Source organism: Mirounga angustirostris, unplaced genomic scaffold (assembly GCF_029215605.1).
Source record: "Mirounga angustirostris isolate CCGP_5_RB_7025 unplaced genomic scaffold, mMirAng1.0.hap1 SCAF_9, whole genome shotgun sequence".
NCBI lineage: Eukaryota > Metazoa > Chordata > Mammalia > Carnivora > Phocidae > Mirounga > Mirounga angustirostris.
In genome coordinates, this window is record NW_026991717.1 from 50,441,927 (window position 1) to 50,460,835 (window position 18,909).

Sequence of the window (18,909 nt, forward strand, 5' to 3'; positions counted from 1 at the left end):
TTGAAAACCACTGCTGGGCAATGAAGAGAAAGCAGGAGATAAACAAATGTCTTTCTTGAGAGTGTTGGGTTGATTTCCTCTCTGTGAACCCAACTCCCCTTCCCAAAGGAGTTAGCTAGGAAACTAGAGAGGGCTAACAAGAGCCCTAGCATCTGGGAAATGAATTTATCTTCATAAAATTTCAAGAGTTGGTTCATGCTGTCCTCCTTTCTTGTGGTAGTGAAAAGGGCTGAGGGAAAGGAGAAGGAAGAACATTGGTTTTATCCATGTTGACTCTCAGTTTTGTTTAAAATACAACAAATAAAAATGTATGCTAATAGAAGACCATATTAATATAAAGAAGTGATCAGAGAAGCACACTCTACTTGTGTTTGCCAGGCTTCAAGAGGATACCAGTAATCCCTGCTTCTTAGAGTTTATGTCCTTGTCCACTCCCTCCCTCACTGAATAAGCTGAATTATGTGACCAGTAAGATGTTGTGCAAGTAACGGAGCCTAACTTCACAGTCTCGATCATAAAAGACACTGCAGTTTCTAACCCTTCTCTTACAGTGCTCACTCTGCACAAAGCTGGCTGCCACCCGTGAGGGCAGTTAAGCAGTTTGTGAAGAGGTCCACACTGAGAATAACTGAGGCCTCCCACCAAGAGCCTACAAGGACTTGGTAGCCATGTGAGTGAGCCCCTGGGGAAACATTCTTCAGCCTAGCAAGCCTTCAACAACTGTAGCCCCAGCCAGCATCCTAACCATGACCTCATAGGAAACCCAACCTAGAACCTCCTCTCCCACAGAAACCATGAGAGATACTCTGTATTTATTTTTGGTTTAATACACAAAGTTTTTGGACAATTTGTTACACAGCAATAGATAACTCATGTACTAATCCTAAACTTACATTTTTTTAGATAAATGCCTGAGAGTTTCCCTTTTGTTATTTTGGTGCTACTGCAGGTGATCTGATCGTTTTATTCTTTATGCCCACTTAAGACATAAAGAAATGATTAGCTAGTGGGATGAGCATGTCCTATGAGGGAGAGAAAGAGAACCCAGTCTCTTGCCTTATATTTTCCTGAGGACTTACATTCAGAAAGAAAAAAAAAAAAAATCACAAGACTCTTGACCTGTATCAATCTCAACAGTTAGAGGCCGGCTATGCTCATGAAAACAGAGATCCTGAACTAAATCAACAAAAAATTTAAATTCAATGCTATGGTATAAGAAAAATGTGACAAAGCTCAGAGTTTCTTAGGAGCTCAGACAACCAGGTTGCCTATCTGAACCCTTGGATTATTGGTGTGCATGACTGTTCTTTATTTCAATACCAAATAAATAACAGGATTATGTGAAATACTACTAGAATTTTCTTGTTAGAGCCTGGATCTGGGTAATGAGAAAGGGTTTTATTGCTATTTACATATGGCTATGTAACAATTTAAATACCTGAACTGGTGATGCTCCATCTCTTCATTCTAAAAACCAGTCAGTGGGCTCTGGGGGACTCATTTCCATTTACCTGGGATTTTGCTAAACTTAAGAGACAGGCTTAAAAACCACTGAACTTAATTTCAGAACACACATGGGGTATGTCCGACAAATGGATCTGCTTTTGTGGCTAGTGAGGTCACATCCACAGTCTAAGTTAGTGTAGACCTGTTTTTGCTATGTGATTACTTTTTGAGTTGGAGATTTGTGAACCCAGAGATAGTGGTGGACCATTTAATTAGGTTTTACTCTAATACACTCATCTCTATCAAAGGAACACAGTATATTACTCAGGTCAATATATTTTAATTATTTTTTACCAAAATAGATTATAAGGCAAGTTAGTAGACGGTTAAAGGTTAAGATGAATAATAGCATTACAAACACTCTTAAATGCCTCTTTTTCTTTCCTTGTTATTTTGAAGCTAAGTATTTTAGTCAGCATGTTCTAGATTAATTACACACACACTTTACACTCTTGGTCTTCTCCAGAAATACAAAACATGTAGTTTCAACTTAATTGTTGGGGGGGCAGGGGTACTACCAGAGAGGAGGAAACTGAAATGCATTTACTGTAACTGTGAAAGGGGCTCCTTGCTTCCCAGTTTAGGTCATTTGAACTAACACTGATAGGCAAGAATCCCCTAAATGTCTGAGAAATACTACATTTAGAGGTGAAAAGCAAAGGGTTTATAAGCTTCATTTTCAGTTTCCATTTTATGGCCATTCCCAGCTCACCTTGTAAGCAGGATTTATTTCCCATCCCCACCCTCCCAATTTTTAACTTTAATGTGTTTCCTTATTTTGATTTCAGATCTTTTGGAAGGGTTATCTAAGATATCCCAAACACCTTAGTAAATTCAATCTGCTGGAAAGCCCTAAGTGTACCCCGAGTGTATCAATATCTTCAAGAAGATGATAAAGAAGGGGGGAGGGACAGGTAGGAGTAGGAAGGAAAGAGCAGAGGGAGAAGAACAAGCACAGGAAGGTGGGGCTGAAATACATTTGTCTACCTTGGTCTTGCCCTGGTTTTCAACAGTTACTCTCACTGATCTCTATTTCCCCATTAAATGCCATGGGAGATTTAATGGAATGTTTTTAGACTATAGATTATATAGCTTGACAGTTGATTTTTATTAACCAGCCTGTGAAAATCTGTTTGATGGCTAAAATTTGACTCTATCTCAGAGTTTTACCATGTTTTGTGTGCTGTGCTTGCTAATGTAAAACAGATCATTATATATTAGATTATTGTCTATGTTATTTGGTTAACAATTGAATCTCAAAGGCGTATCTGATGAAGGGCATCCTATGAACTGAAGCTTTACTCTGCTATTTTCCAAATACCAATATGAACAATTAAACTGATGAGGAATATACTTTAATACAGAATGTTCCTGAAACCATACAGAAAGTTTTAGCAAAGTGCAATCCCTGGTTCTAATCAAGATGAAAATCATTCTGAATTATGTAGTTAACCTACACACACATGCATATATACAGTTTTTGTCTGTCTGAGATTTTCATTCAATGATTATTTATTAAGCACCTATAGCTGCTAGGCTTATGTTAAAGACTGAACATGGTCAATATGGTCCTTTGCCCCAGAGTTCATAATGTCATATAATCGAGAATGTCATTAGTAAGACCATGCATTCTACTTAAAAACCATGAAAAGATTTACTCTGTTAAACATACACTGAAGTACACTGAACAGTTAAATATGTAAAATACTGTTAGGCAAAGTTTTACCGAAATCACCAGTTAAAGTCACACTGGTAAGATCAATAAAACATAAATAAATGGTAAAGCTAGTCATCCACCTTCTATAACATTTGGCTTTGCAGCATTATGGTACAAAAAAACATTAACTGTTTCAAAATGCATTGAGTTTTGTTCTATTCAAAGTAATAAATAGTTAAAAAAAAAAGATGTAAATATTAGAGGGAATTGATTTGCTCTCATTGGAATATGATTCCAAGGCAAAAAATAAAAGAAAAGAAAAATGGCTTGACATGAATGCAATATGTGTTTCTACTTTTCTTTTGAATAGATTAAACAAAATAAGCAAGTTTTTCATTCATTTATAACAGAGGTTCATTTTCCTTTATATTACTGAATACTCCATGGACTTTTCTTGACATAAGAGTTATAGGCCTTCTTGGCTGAGTTATCAATATCTTCCTTGTCATTTTTCTCCTATTGAGTTTCAGGCTAATGGACTTGACTTGGACTTTCTCCTTTCATTTCCTTGAGAATTATTTTTTAATTCTCTTCTCCTTTTAATTATTATTTTTCTTCTATTCTTCTTTCTCTTATAAATTAAAAAAAATGATAGTCTTAAACTGTAGCATGCATCAGAATAACCTAGAGGTCTTGTTTAAAAAACAGACTGCTAGGCTCCATATTTTGAGAACCACTGGCCCAGTGAATCCGGAAAACTTAAATACCAATAAATATACTTTCCTCTTGCCTTTATTTTGGGGGTGTGGGGGCAAATATAACACATAATATATTTTGTTCTTGCCTTTATTTGGGGGGATTGAGGGAAATATAACATAAGATCTCTCAAATAAACTGTCCCATTTAAACTGATATATTAATCCAGAAATCCTATCTCAGTTTTTGGGTGACTCATGTGAACTGCCACTGAAAATTTAAATGAATAGAGCTGTCTCTTTGCAGTAATGAGCACCAAGAATTAGTGATCATTTGTTGTAGTTTTGTTTTCATTTGTTGTCCATTAATCTAGATTTGGAATTGCATGTGAAGATAGGTTAATACAAATTAGTAACATGTCACAAAAATGAAGGTGGTCCTGGTAAACAGGGTATGACTGGAAGGAATATATTACAATTTATCAAGGAAGTATAGCTTGAATATCATTGTAAACATACCATCTTCTCTTACCACACATACGCACACAGAGTTTCTGTGGGTAAATGAAAGTATTTAGGGTTTTTTTTTCACATCTATGATTATTAAACACTTCCTGGAACTGCTGCAACCACAACGTGTGGTGAAAATAATTGTTGGGAAATGTTCTCCTTTGTATGAGTGGATTGCATCAGGCTTGGGTGATTATATGGAATTGTGGCTGGAAATGAGCATTTGGGAATGAAACATATAGCTATGCTTTTGCCTGTTTGTAAACATAGGTGTATATTCATTTGTGCATTCATTAGTTCAGAGCATTTCTATTAAATGACAGAGAATGGGGAGAGTAAGGAGATTTGAACAAAGAAGAATAAGAGCTCAGGGTACAGTGAGTCATGTATTTGTGAAGTGTAACACAAGAACAAATGTTATAATAGGAAGTATTATAGGAGAATAGGGAGGAAGTACTTATTTCTCTCTGAGAATCTCAGGGAAGACTTAATGTAAGAAGTAACTTTTGAATTGAACTTTGAAGAATACATGAGTCTTTGCTAGGGATGGCAAGTAGGGAAAAGTGTGGGCAGGAGTGGATGTGCATTATGCACATTGTCTTGAAGTGGAAACTTATAAGAGGATTTCAGAGAAATGTCAAATATTTGGATGCAGCTAGGGCATATAGTCTATGTATGGGGGAGGCATTAAACACTAGGGCTAAAATCAGGTACAGAGAGTAAGGTATCAGTCCAGGCTAGGCTATGGAATTTATCCAATGGTCAGGGAGGCATCTACAAAGGAAGAACCCTATCAATGAAAGTAGAAGCAGGAAAGATGTGTGTCTAAACAAGGACAATGGTAAGAAGCATAGAAAAGAAAATTATGGAGGAGAATTTAGATATAGAGCTTATACTATATATTTGGTAATTAGATGCTGAGGAAAGAAAGAAGTCAACCATGACTTCCCAATTTTTAACTTAGGCACCTGGAATGATTATTATGCTATTTTATAATATCAGGAACATGGAAGTGTCCTCAAGTCATGTTTAACTGTCTCTGTGGCATTCTGGTAGTCATTGCCAAAGTGCCTAAATCTTAACAAATAGCTTTTAGAATAGGAAAATGACTTATAAGTCATATGAAATACAGGATAGAATTTTTATTTTCAGTTACAAGATATTATCCATTAAAAGCTAATATTTTCACAAATACTGTGCTATTTCTTTGAATAACTGAAAAATTGTCTGTTTCTGGACAAGAGTAATATTGATAATTCTCAAGAGGATGAAGGAAAGCCACCTGCCATCTCTCCTTGTTAAGAAACACCAAGATTCCTGTTATTCATGGGAGTTTCTGTACCTCTGAGGAATGTTGAAAAATGGAAAAAAACAAACAAAAAAAACCACCAAATAGGTTGACTATTATTGCTGTAAGAAGGGGAGGCCAGAGAGATCCTTTACAAAGTGCTTTCAATCTCTGCTCCTCCATCCAGAGTCTTTGAAGATATAGCTTTAATCTCTTGTTGTTCAAATAACATTAAGGAAGATTGAAAGTAGGAAATAGGAGAAAAAAGAAATACGTTGTTTCTAGGGAGATTTTATTCACTGTAGAAATTAGTAAGAAACCATTCTTGTCTACTAAAAAATGAGGACCGACATAAATTGACAACCAGTGATTTGTGACGGTAGACTTGAAAATCAGCAGAAAACTGCTGACAAGTAGACTAGAAAGATGACAAGTATGAAATAATAGCTTGAGGTAGACCAAGTAGGAGGTAGACCAGAAAGATGTTATATAGGAGAATACTTTAAGTGAGGCTAAAGAAATTCATGGGGCAACAGGTCAGTTCTGGTACAGTCAAGGTAGTCAACAAGACCATTAAAGATGTAACCATGCCTTTGTGTTCTCATTGTCTTTGTGGCTACAATGTCAAGGACAATATTCTTAAATGTCAGGGTGGCCTGACACCCATATTTGGGCAAAGGGTAATAGAAAGAGATTGTACTTCTCTGAGAGAAGGCCTTCACAGTAAATATAAAGAGAGTAAAGAACTCTCAGAAGGTGTTCAATATGAAAATATTTGAATTTATAAAAGAAGATAGTGCAGGGAAAGTATGAAGAAAAACTAATGGTACTAGTTGTGCTTACTAGGATGACGATATGCTGAAAAACTACAAAAGCAATCTGAGAATTTTCCACTACTGATGAGGTCCAACATGGTAACTAAGTAGCAGACAACAAAGATCAGTAATAAAAAGGCAGAACGTCCAGAACTATCATGTTATGTTAACAGCACTGAAGCCTTGCTATCCTCAGTGTGTGGTACGCCCACCAGTTGCCAGGCATCATCTCAGATTTTGTTAGAAATTACGAGAATCCCACCTCCCCCAAAGATCAACTCAATCAAAATCTGTGTTTTAACAAGATTCCCAAGAGACCACTGGGAAACTAAAGTTTGAGGAGCACTGATATGGGAGACTTTACTAATGCCAGGTGAAAGACGACTGGGTGTTCCATATTATAAATAATTTTATCTTGGCCTAAGTTATTAAAGTAAAACAGTAATTTTTAACCAATTTATTTTCAGTGACTTTGTTTTTCTATTCAAAGATTCATCTGAGAGTGTGACAAATGCCTTAGACACCTCTTTCCCATCCCACCCCTTCCTAAATGTGGATGCAATTTCAGGATATGACTTGAAAACCAGCCACAAATCCCAATTTAAGAATCAGTGTTTAAAAGAATCCCAAACACTCTTTTTACAGAACTATTAATTAGAAACCACCTGAATCCTTGTGGACCCCATCTACCATCTGGCTGCTATCTTGGGGCCTAGCAGGGTTTGCTCTTAATAAAGACTTTGAAGACAAAGACATATGTTACACAATCAGTGCCCTGAACAGGACTGTCCTGATTTAACAATTGGCAGGCAACCAAATTCTGTGGATATCAAGATAACAAACACAATGTCTGCAGTCAATTAGAATTGCCAATTAAACATTTCAGTAACTTATAGGCATCTGGATATTTTAGTGGTATTATAAATCATTTCCAACTTCTGTTTACTAAATTGTAATCCTCAAGGTTGTCATAATGGCTAGTATTTGTTGAGTATTTATTATGTGCTAGGGAACCATTCCCCCTCACCCCATCTCTGTCTTATTATTTCTCCTTACAATAATTTATAGGGTAGGTATTTTTATCCCTTGTTTACAAATGTGGAAAGTAAGGCTTGCTGAGTTTAATAAATTATACAAAATCAGAGCTAAGAAGTTAATGGAAAGTAGCAGAGCCTGAACTCAGACCTAGGTCTAAATTATTGCAAAACCTACATTTGTACCTGCCAGGGTAAAGACTACAACAGTTTTTAAAATATTTAGAAAAAAATTCCATAAAACCAATTTTGTTTAACAATTTCCCCCCCTTCCTGTGCTTCCTTTTGCACAGAAAGTACATCTTTTTTTTTTAATTGGTAAAATAATTTGTCCTGGTTTTATTCAATAAGTTATCACTACAGTGATCAAATGAATTACTGTCTATCACACTTGCAAGGTTGTCAATGTCAAATGTTAAAAAACAAGTTGGCTCACACAGGTTGACTAAAACTGGGGAAAAGTTGTTTCATTTTAAATTAGATTATTTCTTTTACAGAGTTGATGAGTTCATGAAGTAAAGCAAAAAGCTGCCAACAGCTACAAGTCTGGAAGTTCTAGCTGGCTCCTCTCTGTCGACCTGACTTTATCACAGGTTGCTCACAAGTTGGACTCAGCTGCTTTAGTCACAAGATGAACTATGGAGCCCAAATTATGTAACAACACAGAGTCTTTCTAGGTCAACGGTCCGAAGCACTACTCCATAGTCAATTTTAACAACATTCTAGAAGGCAAATAGGGAGAGTCAGAACATCACTATCAATGTGAACAAGAGCCTGCCAGCTGAATGTTTTTAAGTATATGCCCTCTACTCTGTGAGGTACTCTTAGTCCTCATTTTCTCTAGTAATTATTATTCATGCCACATTTTAAAAAAGGATGCAGTGCATTTCTTGAAACCATCTATTAGATTGAAATAGTGAAAAGGAAGAAGGGAGAGAAAGTGAACAGATTCACATGCATTTGTGAACACTCTCCTAAGGGTTTAAACCTTGAATGACCCCTGAAGGAGACTGCTTTGAGACTTTGACAGATCTTTCCCTGCTTATATAAAAATAATCATAGTCCCGTCCCATTAGCATAGTGCTTTCCAGTTTGCAAAGTGCATTTAACATGTCATGCAATCCTCACACCAAGCTGGGGACTCTCTATGGCCTTCTTTTTTTTTTTTTTATTTAAATTTGATGAGCCAAGGTATAGTATGGTTTTTAATATAATGTTCAATGATTCATCAGTTCAGTTATGGCCGTCTTTTTTATAGAAAAGAAAATCAAGGTTTGAAGAAGCATTAATTGCCCAAGGTTCCACAGCCCATGCGTGATAAAGCTTTCTGAAGTTGGGTTTCCCAGACTCAGATCTCTTGCTGCCTCCTGACTTGGAATAACCACAGATGTTTAGTTTGAACATGGTAGGTATTCTGTCCTTGTCTCCAAGATTCTTTGCATAGGATTGTCCCATTTGCAATTCACTTCAAGTAAACAAACACATGGTGAGTTTCTATTACGGTTCAATAAATACAAAGATGGAAAAAAAAATCTTGGCACTCAAAAGTCTTCTCTTCTGGTGGAAGAAGAAGATGCATGCATCATAAACTGCAATCCAAGTCCCTCCCTCAATATATTTCTCATGCCTTCTTGAAAATGTGTGTGAATGTGCAAATGTAATAACTACTGAATCGTACACTTTAAGTTGGTTGAATTGTATGGTATGTGAAATACCTCTCACTAAAACTATTTAAAAAAGTCAAATAAAAAATTCTTTTGAAAAAGGAGAGTCTTATCTCAAAAAAAGCTCAGATAACTGCAAAATTATTTACTCTTGATCTTAGACCTGATTTTTGATGATACAATCTCAGCATTTTGGGATACCCTTCTCATACAAAATTATTACTCTATAATCAGTAAACATCTAAGCAAAGTTACAGACACTTGTAGCATTCCTATCTTCATTGCTGTTTCCAATAAATATTAAATTTTTGAGATTAAATTCCTTAACAGAAATAGTATGCTTAGTTCTCTAAAATAACTACTTATTTTTAAAAGTAAATGTAACATAAAACATCCAATAGTTACACAAATGTTACTACATAAGCAAAGAGAGGACTGACCTAAACAAAATGTGTACCGGCAGACAGCGCTGCCTTGGGATAGTTCTAAATAATCAGATTCTTCCAAAACATGGGCAGGAGCCTCCCTGCCCGTGGCCCAACCCTCTGATCTAATGTGAACCTTTCACATTACAGGTGACAATGACGACGCACAAAGGTGCTGACCTCTTGGAATGTTCCAAGAAGATCACAAGCAGAAGTCTCCTCCTCTGCTCACCACTCCACTGAGTTGGGATTACCCAGGAAAGTCTTCATTTATTCAACAGGTAGTTACTAAGTAGCTTCTATTTTGTAGGCATCATTCTAGGCAAAAACCTTACATTGTGGTGAGGAAGACAGACTGTTAAGAAGCAATCAAATGCACAGGCATAAACACACAAATAAAAGATAGCAATTAGGTGCTACACAGCCAATTAAAATAAGGTTATTCCTGGCAGTGACTTTGGATCCTGAGAGGATGACATTAAACTGAGCCCCATGTGGCTGCCTATGAAGACTGGTGGGAAGAGAAGTCAAGGGAATAGAGCAGCACTGGAATAGCTCAAAGAACTTAGAATGTGCTGAGGAAAATAAATGAATCCACAAAAACGCTATGTGTCTGACTTGAGTAACTGGATGAATGGTCATGCCAATATTGCAATATGTGCAGGAGGAAGAAGGAGGTTTTGATAGGGGAGATCAGGAATTCTTTGTTGATCTTATAAAGTTCAAGATGCCTGAGAGACATTTGAGGCGGGTGGGGGAAGATAAGGGGTAGGACTAAGGGGGCACATGCTAGCTGAAGAAAATTCTTGGCCTAATGTATTGGTGCTTCTCATCTCACTTAAGGAGACTCCTATATTTCAGAGAGACAACTGTAGCAGAGTGGTATGAAAGGATGTGGTTGGTGGGAGGCACAGGTAGAGGTAGAGAGAACAGGGCTGGCTGATACAATGGAGAACAAATATCTCATTGCAAAATGAGGAATTTGCACCTCCCAACAGTCTGGTTTAATGTTTAAAGACAGAAAACCTCTATATTTGTGGGTGGGAGACCCAGACTTTACCAGAAAACCAGATATTAAAATCTACTGTGTGCCTCTTTCAAATAATGAAAATGTCTGTATGTTCCCTCTGTGTCCCCCAGCATCATGTTTACATTTTAGCAATGCCAGAAAACAAAACAAACAAAAACCCAGTGATACAATGAGCATGAACTCTGAACCAGTCCTACCCTATTAATCTAATTTTCATGTTACAGTCAAAATGCTTTTTCTAAGTTGCAAATCTGAATAAGACATGTACCTCTGAAATCCCTACACTGTCTCTTGTCAAACTCCTCACCATGGCCCACCAGCTCCTGCATGCTGGTCCCTGCCAATGTCTCCAGCCTCTCTTCTTGCTACCTCTTGCTCATAGGACCTGCTGAGTGTGCTTTTCTCCAATGTACATTGTGCTCACCCTCATTGCCAATGTTCTGTCCTCTGCCAGGACAAGACAGAGATGCTTCTTGCTCATCTCTCCCCAGAACTAATTCCTACTTATCCCTCAGATCTTTGTCAGATAACACTTCCTCAGAGGAAGTTCCTCTAGAAAGTCTGCCTTATTCCCTTTCCCAAATCTGATTTAGATGCTTTTCCTCCAGACATTCTATCATCATTAAACTTAATCACCTCATGTGGCTACCCTCCATAATTTTGTTGAGGACAGGGACCATGGTTGTCATGTTCACTGCTCTATCCCCCACACTGAGTATAGTGATAGACATTTAGCATCTATGGGCTCAAAATATATTGTTGAACGCAAAGAAAATTTTCTTCTAGACTATAAGTTACTAGAGGACAGGAAACCTACACTGGTTTCTGGTTTTTTAACTCTAAGCATTGTGTGATGGCTCAAAGGATATTGATAGAATTTTTAACTTAGAGGTTTGGTTTGGTTTTTCTTTTTAAGATTGATTGATTGATTGATTGATTGATTATGATATATATAGAGAGAGATATAGGGAGAGGAACAGAGAGGCAGGGAGAGGGAGGGGAAAAGAATCCTAAGCAGACCCATGCTGAGTGCAGAGTTCACCTCACTAGATTAGGGGCTGGATCTTATGGCCCTGAGATCATGACCCCAGCCAAAACCAAGAGTCAGAAGGTTAACCTATTGAGCCACCCAAGTGTCCCTAGAGTTCTATTTTAAAGAGCTCTATTTCCCTTGTAAGATTTGGACTTATTGAGAACAGTGTTTCTGGCAAAGAGCCCTGCCACTGTCTTTTTGAAAACTTTGGTCAGATTTTAACTTTTGTAACCATGGATACAATTTTCAAGTCTGTCTAGACAAATTCTACCTACTCATGCCTTCAATATGGTCTGCTTTGGTAAGTGAACTGCCATAAGGTATCCCTGCATCTGAGCATTAGCCTATGAGTGAAATACTTATTATGATCCTGAAGCTTAGATGACTTGATTAAAATGTATGTTTTTAAGGACTTTTAAAAGACTTGGAAACCTTTATTTTCCTACAATGTGGAAATAAGTTTTAGAACTAAGCACAACAACACTTTAATGCATCAATTTTTACACTTAAAGTCAAGAACACAAAATCACAATTTGCCTAAAACATGTGTTCTAAGAAGTATAAATATTTGTAATTACCTTCTAGTGCATATTTCATATCTTGAGCAAAAAGGGTCCACATAATTTCAGCACTTATTTTTCCCATGTTCAGTTCTTGAGGAAACCTAAAACCAAACACATATTTGAGTACATCAAAAAGATAAATCTGTCTAAAAAATGAAATACCACACTTGACATATATGCCACAGTAATTGTTATATAGTTCATAAATACTTTTATTTATGAGATTTTCCTTTATAAGCTTTCACAGGTGGGGCAAAGCTACATACCAGAGTGTGGAAATAAACACAATTATCTGGTGCTGGGAAAACAGACTCTGTAACATTAGTACAAAGCAGTGGTGCCTCGAGTTCCTGATGGATGTCTCATGCTATGTGTTTGTTTGTTCTAAAGAGCCCTTTTAGTTTTATCACTCTATTTTCATATAGCTCAATTTTGAATATAGGGCATATGACTCCGAGTACCAGACACCACGTAATACCCAAAACAACACCTTACATTCATCTGTTAGCCATTTTCCTTAAAGCATGCTTGAGTACTTCCATTCTTTATTTGCTTAAAATAAATTATTTCAGAAAGACTCCTCACTTCTCTGGTAAAATGGACCACTGGTGACCCATTCATCAAGACTTCAGAATTCCCAAGCACGTCTGTGTTTTAGATCAAATAAACTTTAGGATTAAGATTCCTATGTATGGGGATTAACATAAGAATAAAAAAAAAAAAAAAAAGAAAAGAAAAAAAAAAGATTCCTATTGCTACATTCTATTCATATGTGTTTTCAATCTTATAAGGCTCCTAGTAATAAAATAAGCCCAATGAATACGATGACTAAGTCTTTTCATTATACTGAAAACACCACATGTCAATATGTTAAGACTGAAAGTATTTTCTGTTCTAACAAATATCTTATACATACATACAAAAAATAATACATACTAAGAAACAAAAAAATATATGTTAAGGAATAAAAACAGCACTCACATTCATTTATATTTTTGAGTTTAAATCAAGAAAGAGTAATACCAATCCTGAATGGGATAGAAAGGGTTACCTAAGTTAATATGACCTCAATATGACCTCAAATAAGAAAAACAAAACACTGACACTACCTAAAACTATTCTAGCCCAACTTTCCACCAAAAGCAGGTGTGTTTCATCAGATATCCTTTATGAACTGCCATCTATCAATTTGTCTAATAATGTTAATTGGTATTTTAAAACTTACATGCAGAATCCGTACATTTATCAAGTATTTAAACTAAGAACACTTTCTATGATCGAAAAAATTAATATAACCTGAATATATGCAAATTAGTTTTCAACATTAAATTTTATTCTATGGATATAAAAATAAGCATAGGCAAGTAATTTATTTCAGAAGTTTTCACTTATGGGTAGCCAGTAACATCACACAATTTGTAGCATATTATTTTTTATGTAATATTTATGTAGCAACAAAATTGTAAGTGATAGAACATAATCAGAGTGCTTTAAGCTCATAAAAGAAGGAAATTGATTATTTTAATTTTTTGAATCAAGAATGAAGAACATATTAATTCACTTTATAATGCTCTGATAGTAAAAAAAAAGCACATTATACAAAAAGAAATCTAAGGAACAATATTTCTCATAAGAATAGTTGCAAAATTCCTTGGTAAAAAATGGCAAATTTGATCCTGCAATATATAAAAAAGATAATACATCATGATCAAGAGAGGTTTATCCTAAAAATGCAATGTTGGTTCAACATTCAAAAATGAATCAATGTAATTTATTGTATTAACAGACTATATAGAAAAACTTATCATCTCAATAGAAAAAATATGTGACAAATTAACATTCATTCATGATAAACAAACAAAATTCTGAAAATTAGGAATTAGAGGGAACTCAACCTTATAAAGAGATGTACAAAAACCTACAACAAACATTATACTTAATGGTCTCATACTAAGATTGAAATCAAAGCAGTGATATTTACATTGCTACTCCTATTAAACATTATACTGGCATTCCTAAAGATTGAAAAAAGACAAGAAAAAGAAATAAGGAAAGGGGCATATAGAGGTGCCTGGGTGGCTCAGTTGATTGGGCGTCTGCCTTCGGCTCAGGTTATGATCTCAGGGTTCTGGGATTGAGTCCCATGTCTGGCTCCCTGCTCAGCAGGGAGTCTGCTTCTCCCACTCCCCCTGCCCTTCCCCACTGCTTGTGCTTGCTCTTTCTCAAATAAATAAAATCTTAAAAAAAAAAAGAAAAGAAAAGAAAGGGGGCATATAGATAGCAAAGGAAGAAATAAAATTCTATTTTCAGACATGATTATCTATGCAGAGAAGTCCTCCCCACCCCCCCCCCAAAAAAAAACACTAGAGAAAAAGCCACTAATTTGGTCCAGCAGCATCATGGAATAAAGTCAATATCCAAATCATCGTATTTCTATACACTAGCAATGAACCATTGGAGATTGAAACTTAAATAACAGTATCATTCATCATATCACCAAAAGTTATGAAATATTTAGGTATAAATCTAAGAAAATATGTACAAGATTTATATGAAGAAAACTACAGAGTGTTGAGGAGAGACACCAAATAAAACCTAAATAAACGGAGAAATATATTGTACTTGTGGATGGATATATTCAATATTGTTAGAATGTCAAATTTTCCCAAATTGATTTATAGATTCAATGAATCTCAATGAGAATCCAGCAGGATTTTTTTGTGGAAACTGACAAAGTGATTCTAAAATCTACATGGTAAGGCAAAAGACCAGGAAGAACAAAAAGTAATGTTAAAAAAAGCTGGAGCATTTACATCACCTGTCTTCATAGCTTACTAAGAAATATAGTAATTAAGACAATTCATCTTCACATACAAGGTTAATTATTTTTCAGTAAGATGTTCCAGTGATTCAGTGGAGAAATGGTAGTCTTCAACAAGTTGTCCTAGATGTCCATATGCAAAAAAAATAGAGCTCGACCCATACTCTACAACATATAAAAAATTAACTCAAAATGGATCACATACCTAAATATAAAACCTTAAACTATAAAACTTCTAAAACAAAATATAGTAGAAAATCTTTATGACTTTGTATTAGGCAATGATTACTTAGATTTGATGCAAAAAGTGCAAATCATAAAATATTGATAAATTAGACTCTGAAAATTAAAGTCTGTTCTTCAAAAAGTACTGTTGAGAAAATGAAAATATAAGCAACAGTATAGGAGAAAACAGTTTGCAAAACACATATCTGATAAAGGAATTTTATCCAAAATATATAAATTATGCTCCAATCTCAATAATAAAAAAATTACCTAATAAAAAAATGGGCAAAGGATTTGAATGACACTTCAGAAAGGAAGATAATTAGATGAAAACCAAGAACATGAAAATGTGTTCAACATTACCATTAGGTACTTTCAAAGTAAAACTATAATGTGATACTATATGTTTTTAAGTTAAAATGAAACATAACAAAACAAAATCTGACAATACCATGGGCTAGCATGGTTGCAGAGAAGCTGGAACACTGATGTATTTTGGCTGAGAAAACAAAATGTTCAATTCAGATTGGAAAGCAATTTGGCAATTTCTTATAAAGTTAAATATACATTTAACCAGCAGTCCCTCTCTAAGTATTTATCTAAGAGAAATGAAACTATATGTATAGCAAACACTGTACATGTTGCTTAATTCTTAATCACCAAAAACATCAATGTCCTTCAACTGACGAAAGGATAAATCAGCAGTGATAGATTCATAGAATGGAATTTACTAAGCAATAAAAAGGAATAAAATATAATACATGTAACAATGCAGAGGAGTACCAAATGAGTTATGCTGAATGAAAGAAGCTGGGCTCCAATGCCTAAATACCATGATTCCAATACACTATTGAAAAGACAGAAAGAGAAAATATATCAGTAGTTTCCCAGTGGCTTGTGTGAAGAGGGACTGACTATAAAGGAGTGTGGAGAAACTTTTGGCATTATAAACATATTTTATATCTTAATGTTGGTAGTTACATGACTATGTGTTTGTTTTTTATTTCAACAATTTTTGCTCTTATTTCTTCATTTTCTTTGAGTTTAATATGTTGTTTCTTTTCTAAATTCTTAAGATACTTAGGTAATTAATTTGGGGGCTTTCTTCCATTCTTACATGTATTTAAACTATAAATTTCTTTCAGGAACTGCACTTAGCCATATCCTAAAAAAAATTTTATTGTATATTTATATTAATCCAATCAAACTATTTCAAAATTTTAATTTTCATATTTTTCTATTTTGGGAAGTCTGCAATTTTAATGTCCTAATATCTTTTTTTTTAATTAAAGTATAGTTGACACATAATGTTACATTAGTTTCAGGTGTCCAGGTGTAAAACATAATGATTCAGTATCTCTATATGTTATGCTATGCTTGGTCACTACAACTGTAGCTATTATCTTTCACCAGACAATGCTATTACATATCACTGACTATATTCCCTATGCTGCACCTTTCATCCCTGTGATGATTTATTCCATAACTGGAAGACTGTATCTCCCAATCCCCTTCACCCATTTTGCCTACCCCCAATGCCCTCCCTTCTGGGAACCATCAGTTTGTTCTATTTATAGGTCTGTTTCTGCTTTTTGTTTATTCATTCACTTTGTTTTTTAGATCCCATATGTAAGTAAAATCGTATGTTGTCTAATCTTGATTCTTAACTTCAGCTATTTGGATTTCCTAATATCTTTTTGTTGCTGTTTTCTCCTTAGCCTATGGTCAAAGAACACATTTTGAATGATTTTGATCTTTTGAAATTTGTTGAGATTTTCTTTATACCCCACTATATAGTTAATTTTGATAAATAATCTTTATTTTACATCTTTTGTGTCCTTGAATGTCATTCTGGCTATTTTTTTCTTACTATCTTCATGTTAACTAATTTTCTCTTCATTTGTGGATAACATGCTGTTAAATCCAATATTATTAATTTCATTTGTTGTAGTTTTCAGTTCTAGAATTTCTATTTGATCCTTTCAGTAGTTTCAAGTTCATAGCTGAATTTTTCCTTTTTGTTAATTTCTTAAATATATTCATCACAATTATAACATTTGAGTCTCTAAATTCTATTGTATTAATCTCTTATAATGTCTGCTTATTTTTGATTGAATGAAAGACTTTTTGTTTGTGAAAAATGTATATACAATTTAAGTATCCCTATGATGTTAGTATTCTTCAGAAAGGATTTATTTTTCTTCTGGCAGAAGTGTTTTAGGGTTTGAGAGAGATGACCTTTATCCATTTAGGGACTGAGTTCATTCAAAGTAAGTCTGGATTTTACTCATACTCACTCCTAGCATGTAACCCTTCATAGGCCCAGTTGTATGCTTGAGATGTTCACCTGGACCCACCACTTCACATGGCCTGAATTTCAATTATTCTCCTGTTCCTGTGTTCAGCTTTCTCAGTTTTTTCAGCTGCTACTTTCTGTCTAGCTTCTCAGGCTCTCAGTCTTTGTCTCTAGGTAAATCAGTTAATGCTTCTAGGGCAGCGATCATCACATATCCAACACAGTTTCCTGGTAAACACATGTGTATATCATAAGAAATTAAAGGAGTTAAAAAATATATATATATAAATTGATTGGGATGCCTGGGTGGCTCAGTCGGTTAAGCCTCTGCCTTCGGCTCAGGTCATGATCCCAGGGTCCTGGGATTGAGTCCCACATCAGGCTCCTTGCTCAGTGGGGAGCCTGCTTCTCCCTTTGCCTGCCGCTCCCCGTTTGTGTGCTCTCTTCCTGACAAATAAATAAACTCTTTAAAAGAAAATATCAACTGATGGAAGAGATAAGCTGTGCACCCCAATTAATAGCTGTAATTACCGTAAGACTCTAAAAGTGACTTCTAAAATATTTTTTCCCTCTAATATGGAAGCTTTAATGAGATAACTTCAAAACAAGGAATCTAAAAATTAGATGTTTATCTCAGGATTTTCTCAATTGCATAACCAATCAATGACAAGTGTGATTTTCATTCTTGAGAAACTATGGGTTAAGGGGTCTCATCGCTAGTATTAAATCCTCAACATGGCAAAACCTAAACCCAATCAAGCCACCATTTAAAATAAAAACAACACAGTAGAAAAACACACACAATATATATAAAAAATGAATAATATTAATATAAAAGGAACTGTTATATATCCATAGGAAAAAAATGATTAGGAAAAAATGGGTAATGGAATGGTCAATTTATCTTATTTTTTTTTTAAAGATTTATTTACTTATTTGTCAGAGAGAGAAAGACCTCAAGCAGGGGGAGTGGCAGGCAGAGACCGAAGCAGACTCCCCACTGAGCAAGGAGCCTGATTTGGGGCTCCATCTCAGGACCCTGGGATCATGACCTGAGCTGAAGGCAGATGTTTAACAACTGAGCCACCCAGGCGTCCCTGAATGGTCAATTTAAAAAGAAAAACACAAAAGCTTAAAAATAGGAAAAGAGATGTTTAACTTTTCTAATAATGAAATTTTCATTAAAATAGTTAAATTTTTTTACTGAAAAAAATTCAGATTAGAAAACATTAAAAAATGATAAAAAAATATTCGGACTTGTTTAAGCCTGTTTTTTAAAAGTCATCTAATGACTCTCTATGTGCTTCCAATGCTTATGCAATTCCAATACCTGTGTTACTCCCACTC

The 18,909-nt window shown here is 35.1% G+C and overlaps 1 protein-coding gene across 2 annotated transcripts in view; it reads right to left on the reverse strand.

Annotated features, from left to right (window-relative positions):
* The window catches only part of UNC13C (unc-13 homolog C), a 564,880-nt gene that overhangs the window by 179,248 nt on the left and 366,723 nt on the right, over positions 1-18,909 (reverse strand). For both annotated transcript variants that reach the window (XM_064570458.1, XM_045900049.2), the window contains one exon: positions 12,236-12,321. In XM_064570458.1, the coding sequence (XP_064426528.1) occupies positions 12,236-12,321 (86 nt within the window). The remainder of the gene's footprint in view (positions 1-12,235; positions 12,322-18,909) is intronic.